At 38.5% G+C, this 6,608-nt stretch overlaps 1 protein-coding gene across 1 annotated transcript; it reads right to left on the reverse strand.

The window, feature by feature from the left end:
* Positions 1 to 978: 978 nt before the first annotated feature.
* LOC103520553 lies at positions 979 to 4,912 on the reverse strand. The gene is made up of 2 exons (XM_026831624.1): positions 2,327 to 4,912; positions 979 to 1,805 (listed from the first exon to the last, which is right to left on the reverse strand). The coding sequence occupies exon 1, from the start codon at positions 4,531 to 4,533 to the stop codon at positions 3,475 to 3,477; it is 1,059 nt and encodes a 352-aa protein (XP_026687425.1). The 5' UTR covers positions 4,534 to 4,912; the 3' UTR covers positions 979 to 1,805; positions 2,327 to 3,474.
* Positions 4,913 to 6,608: the final 1,696 nt, after the last annotated feature.

The following is a 6,608-nucleotide window of genomic DNA, read 5'->3' on the forward strand; positions in this document are numbered from 1 at the left end:
GTAAATGCAGTTTTTTTGTGTTATTATGTCACAACTTTGGTGCTCACTGCAGCATTGTAGGATTTTCCCAATATCTCAATAATCCTAAAATCCAATGTTTACCTACCATGCTGGCACCGGTCGCTATGCGCATTTATATGTCATAGCTACTCATTTTCCTCACGAGGCTGAGTAGGCCCCGCAACAGCCAGTCACGGAATCAATCATTTGCACAAATTTCTTGACCCCGCCAGGAATCGAACGCGGGTCTCCCGCGTGCAATCGAACCCGGGTCTCTGAGGGAGCTGACTTTAGAATCTAATTTATCTCTTCATAATTTATACCTATTTTGTTTTATTCACACCTATTTTGTACCAGATACATAGACTGCGGGAGTAAAGGGACTTTTGAGTCTCATTCTGGCAAAATAAATAGGGTATATTCTCTTCTATTCTATCATTTCAGGCGAATTCGTCAGCATCAAATACAAGCTACTCAAACAGTTGCAGGACAACCGCGACGATCTGATGCAAGTCTACGTCGCCATTCGGTACAAGATCAGCGACATTGCGTTCAAGCTCATCTCCTATATCGAGGAGAACATGATCGACAAGCAGACCATGTACTTCCTTGAATACACGCTGGAGCAGGTGCTGCAAAAGCTGAAGAATGTGGCGCCACATAACAAACACTACAATGTGCTGTCGGGTATTAAGCCGATGGAGTATTTGTTTCTCCACCAGAGCGAGACACCAGAGACAATCATCAGGTGATACAGCGGAAATGAACGTGTCTTTGAACCTTAAGCTGTGTCCAAAAATCAGTGAAATGGTTTCTTCAAATTAAATTGATCCCAAGGGCAAGGAAATCCTAGACCCTTGACAAATGGAGTGTGCCTGAAGGCATGTGATGTGTTCTAATCCATAGTCGACTGGTCGAGGTGAATCCATGTTGTCGAGGCAGTGTAGACAGTTTAGTCGACATCGATCGACGGCCGGTCGATTTAATCGATGCCGATTGAAACCGTACACTGCCTCGACATCATAGATTCACCTCTTCACCTCGTCGATCGATCGAAGTATCGCTGACGTTGACTATGTGTGGACACAGCTTTACACTCCATCACCAACAGTGTGAACAATCGGATCAACGCAAGGAGTAAATTGTTGAAGTACAGAAATCATTTAATTTACCATATTTCCTGATTCAAAAGAGTAGGAAAATAGTCAATAAAGTACCTTCCTACTTCCTGCCCACCCAAAAATAATACAAGTCACATCTAGTTAAACTTGTATCTTCTATTACTTCTTTTATTTAATAATCTCTGATTGACTATGTAGTAGGTACTAATCGAGCCACCATTCCATCAGGATTGGCGGAAAGAGACCTGGGGGTCTGTGGGTACCATAGAAATTTAGAAAATGCTTTGCCTTTGAAAAGGTTTTGAAGTTGAAAATTCAGATCTCCTTGGCCAGCCACTAGCTATCAGGTAGCCCTGACGACAGGTACACCTGATCAGGTCTACCTGATTGTGTGGAGTGCTCATCAAGTATCAGGTAGACTTTACAGCCGGATTTGATCAGGTGTACCTGATAGTGAGTGGCTGGCCCTTGGCGGAAGCGATACTGTTTTTCACCATAATAGAAAAGGAAAATACACCTTTACTTACCGTTAGATTCTCCATTTTGGAAGTTCATCTGACCATTTGACGCTATGACATTGTCCAAGTTGAAAGCTACGGATGCATTATCGCTGGGACTGCCGGTAGTGGGGGGTTTGGTCAAATAGGTGGCAGGACTGGCAGTGGAAGCGAATCTGAGGATTACCTGGTGAAGTCAGGAAGTTCGTCAATAGATGGGATTTTGGGATAACACGATAATAGAATCTTTTTTAATTATGAAAAAACACCAATAGGTATTAAGTATGTTTTCAGTCCTTAGAAGGCCTGTTAACTCGTAACAGGCTGTTAAGTTCCATTTGATTTAACAGGCTGTTAGGGACTAAAAAGTAGTTTGGTGAAACCCACCCTTTCTTTTCCTTGTCTTTCTTCTAGTGTTTTTACATATTTTTCATCGGGACAAAAAGACACTAACTCTAGCATTTGTTTGTGTGTGTGTGTGTGTGTGTGTGTGTGTGTTTTTGCAAATTGATAAAATAACAAAGTGAGCAAAACGTTCAATATACAATTACACATATTGTAATTTTATTAGATATGTATGAAGAATGTTGTTTATTAGATTTTGGACTCGATCACCTTGCTACATAAAAGCTACTAACTAGCACAATTTGCTACAGATTTTATTTCATTAAAACATTCAGTGATTTGAGGAGAATACAGCTCAATTACCTGTTCAGGAATATCGCGGACTATACCAAAATAGTTGAGGAACATGTAATAATAGTACACCACATCATTAACCAGTTCATGATACCAATAGGATAACCAATTCACTTCCCTGGAGCCGTCTAGGGAACGAATCTCGTTGTTGTATTTCTCGAAGAAGATCCGTTGACCGTTTGTTGACCATAGTGTTAACGATAAGGTTAGAAAGAGTACCACTAGCTTGGCCATTGCATTGAATGGGTCTGGATTGTCTTCAATTATACGTAGAACTATGTTTATTTTAGGTTCAAATTTGATTAAGTACAAGTTAAATATAGATTTATGCTGCTAGGATAAGAGTTAAGACTGGAAATGAACGGGTATTCAAGGCCGGAATAGACAACACTTATGCAAACCAATGGATAAAATTTCAATTTTTTGCTGAAAATCTGTGGTAAAATATTTTATTCTAAAATAAACGGTGAACGATGTACAAAATGGACGGTACAGAATGAACAATAAACAGAAGTTAACACTTTTTTGTACAGTTAAATACTTTGGTAAAAAAAAAATAAATCTAACAAACTAAAGCTTTACAAGGTATCATTTTACAAAGTCACCGAAATGAGCACAAACCAGTAAAATTGTTTACAAACAATAACAGAGTTTGTAAAATATTTTTTAGAACAGACTTTTTCTTTAGGATGACTCACTCTGTACTTCTATTGTTTACATTGTGACTTGGTGCTTTTCTCGAGTTGCTTCATTGATAACATCTCACTTATTGACAATACTGTTCTGCACTAGAACCTTTAAGTAGAGGGATGCAACTCCCATATAAATATTTTGGACTTAAGAGCCCGTTACTCTACAGTAAACTTTTTGTAACTTTGAAATTGGGATCATTTCAAAGGCACAAAAGAGAAGGTTTTTCTTGATAGCAATTCCTTACTTACTAAGATATACTTAAGTAGATACATAGTATGTTGACTTTCAATATGGGTAGTTCAAAAATTCAAATTAACACTTGGGCGTCCTTTCTCTGGAAATTTTATAGGTCTGTAGAATTGTTTAGATCTGTAGGTGTACATAGGAAGATCATCTGAAAGTCCATTATCACTTAAACAGACTTAGATATACAGGCCAAATCACCAGAGAAAGGACAGCAGATATTAAGAGTCCAAATCTGTAATGTAGTATTTGAAATCTTTCACGAAAACATCTTTGAGTTTTGGAACCCCAGTCACAACATTGTACAGCCAGCTGCCTCCATTGGCTATTTTGTTCCACAAACCTCCAGGCTTGGACGCTGTAGTCATTTCATTGGATGAGCTGTCAAGGAACTTTTTGTCTTTTAATATTGCATCGATTTTGTCTTTATCCTTGATCAGTTGATCTTTCGATAGATTCTCAAATTGAGAACCACTCTTTACCTCCTTGGACTTTGAGTCGATTGTCGTGTGAAAATCGTGGTCACTGTTTTTGAAAGGGTCTTCAAATGAAGTTTTTGGCGCTACTTGATCTGATTTTGGTTTACCCTGTTGAGAGCCATCGTCGGCAAATAAATCATCCAACATCTTTCTTTTCCTTCTCTTATGTCTTTTCCCTCTTACGTGTGTCACTTCCGTATTTCCAGATCCATCTAGACCAGCAGGTGTTGTTTCTTTTTTCCAACTTTCTAAAGAATCGTATGTCTTCATGTCTGGTGAGAAAGTTGGCGTTTCATCGCTCATGTGGTTCTTGGGTATGTTGGATTCTTTTACATATATTGGTGGTGATATGTCTCCATACATGGGATTGAATGTGTTATTTTTTCCATAAGGATTTCCATAGTCCATGTTAGGTGGAACATCGTTTTGTGTATACTGGGGAAATTTATTCGGATCCCCCATATTTTGATGATAATCAGGATACATGTTCTTAGCATTAGCAGGATTGAATTGATTGTTTGCTGGGTTATACGGATCAAAATTATCTTTTTGGTGGCTATCAGTATTAGTCAAATTGTTACTTGTTCCATCCAGGACAGGGTTGGTCGGAGGTCCATTGTACGGATTCGCGTCATAACTTGGAATAAAATTCGGCCCATCACTGATTGCATGTGGATTTAGTTTATCAGTCTGTCCAAAACTGTTTGGACTTTGAAAATTGTTTGAAAATTTTGCATCGTAATCTGGATAGTTATTTTTTAGGGAATTGATGTTTCCATTTGTTACGTCATTTGGATTCATATTCACATTTTGATTACCGGTAGGATTATTGATGTCTGGATAATTCGGGTTATACTGTGGAGTAATTTGGTTTGGATCTACATTATTTACATTTCCACTGTTTCCACTTTGAAAATTTGGTCCATTTAAATTTCCAAATTGATTGTTTGCTTGGACGTTATTATTACTTTGAGCATTGGAACCAATATTTCCTAAAGTATTCTGGTTATTGTTATCGATAGGGTTGTTATTAATGCTTTGAATATTGTTGCTATTGAGGTTATTGTTGTTCAAATTGTTATTGTCATTATTGTTCGGATAGTTATTATTGTTCGGACTATTATTGTTACCACCTATGTTATTATTTTGAATTAAATTGTTACTAGCAATGCTGTTCACGTTCTGATTATTATTAAAATGCTTTGCCTTTGAAAAGGTTTTGAAGTTGAAAATTCAGATCTCCCTTGGCCAGCCACTCGCTATCAGGTAGCCCTGACGACAGGTACACCTGATCAGGTCTACCTGATTGTGTGGAGTGCTCATCAAGTATCAGGTAGACTTTACAGCCGGATTTGATCAGGTGTACCTGATAAGTGGCTGGCCCTTGGCGGAATACGATCTGGTAGATATTATATCTGCGATATTCTCTTCCTTCTTTGACCATGATTTTGCTTTCAGAAATTTCGGTATTGAACTTTTCATTGGTTTAGTTTGTGACAACTGCAAAATAAAAATGAAAATCTCTCAAACATTTTACAATATTAAGAAGCAAAATCTTCCTCAATCGTTTGTCTAAATTTTTACCAAGGTTTTCAAAACATAATTGACCAAGTAGTTTGACACCCACTTATTCTTAGTCACATAACATATGTAGAATTTTCCCATTAATAACTAGTAACTCCACCCCCATGAGGATTTAAGAAACCAAATTTTCCAGTTCAGTTCTGGGATCTGGAATTCTCGACAGGCCATATCTTAAATTGTCATGCAAACCCAAAACAAACCATTCAACTTACCTGTGATTTTACTGCGAAAACAAACCAGCAAACATCTTTTATTTTTATTAATATTTCTTATAGTGTGACCAAACATCTCCATCATCTGATTTCCACTACTGTCGACATTGGCTAGCTTCACCGAGTACCGAGTCCAATGACTCAATACTGTGTGACAGTTCAGTGCATAAGTCACTAGTCCAAGTCTCCGAATGACTGAACCCGGGCTGACTTTGTACCAACAGGGTCCTCTGAACCTAATCTGGAGTCAAATCTAGCTTGCACCTTTCTTGTAATCCAAGGGTTAGGTGTTCGATGGAGGTGGAAATTCACTGATGTTACAGCCCGGGCAATACCTACAGAGGTTTGATTTTTGATGCATCTCAATAGAAATAAGCGCATTTTCCTAAATGGCGCCGCGGTGTTACGCCTCAGTGTTACAGCCCGGGCAATACCTACAGAGGTTTGATTCTTGATGCATCTCAATAGAAAAAAGCGCATTTTCCTAAATGGCGCCGCGGTGTTACGCCTCAGTTTTTTCCCAGTTTCTTTAAAAAATTTAGGGGAAAAATTCCGAGGTCACTAACCTTTCATCTATAATCAAGGGGAGACTATAACCCCACTACTCACAGTGAAACACCCCTAAAAATCAAATCAATTAGAAAGAGGCCAAAAAGACAGTATCAAGATGCACCCTTCCATTAAAAGTAGTTGTTATTAGCGTCAATTATTGTGTCCCCTCCATCGTTAGCAACTCCATCATTTCCTCCTGGACCGAAGAAATCATTGCTCAGTTTGTTTTCCATGTTCTTGAAATTATCGTCCATATTTTTGAACACATTTCCGAAATTGCCAAACGCATTGTCGTTCATCATTGCATTTACATCATTGAAGTTCCGGCCGTCATAGTTTGCAACCGTGTCTGTACTAGTTGGTGGAGGTGTTGTGGTGGTTGTAGTGGTGGTGGTGGTAGTAGTGGTGGTGGTAGTAGTTGTAGTGGTAGTGCTACTAGTACTTGGAGTGGAGACATCAGTGTTTCCGATATCATTAAGGATATCTTCTACAGCTTGGGTTCTAATGTCTCCATTCTTGTTTTCTACG

Source organism: Diaphorina citri, unplaced genomic scaffold (assembly GCF_000475195.1).
Source record: "Diaphorina citri unplaced genomic scaffold, Diaci psyllid genome assembly version 1.1 scaffold3778, whole genome shotgun sequence".
Taxonomy (NCBI): domain Eukaryota; kingdom Metazoa; phylum Arthropoda; class Insecta; order Hemiptera; family Psyllidae; genus Diaphorina; species Diaphorina citri.

What these genes read in the sequence shown, in the direction of transcription:
- LOC103520553 (XM_026831624.1), bottom strand. Translation starts at nt 4,533, where the DNA reads ATGAATCCAAATGACGTAACAAATGGAAACATCAATTCCCTAAAAAAT.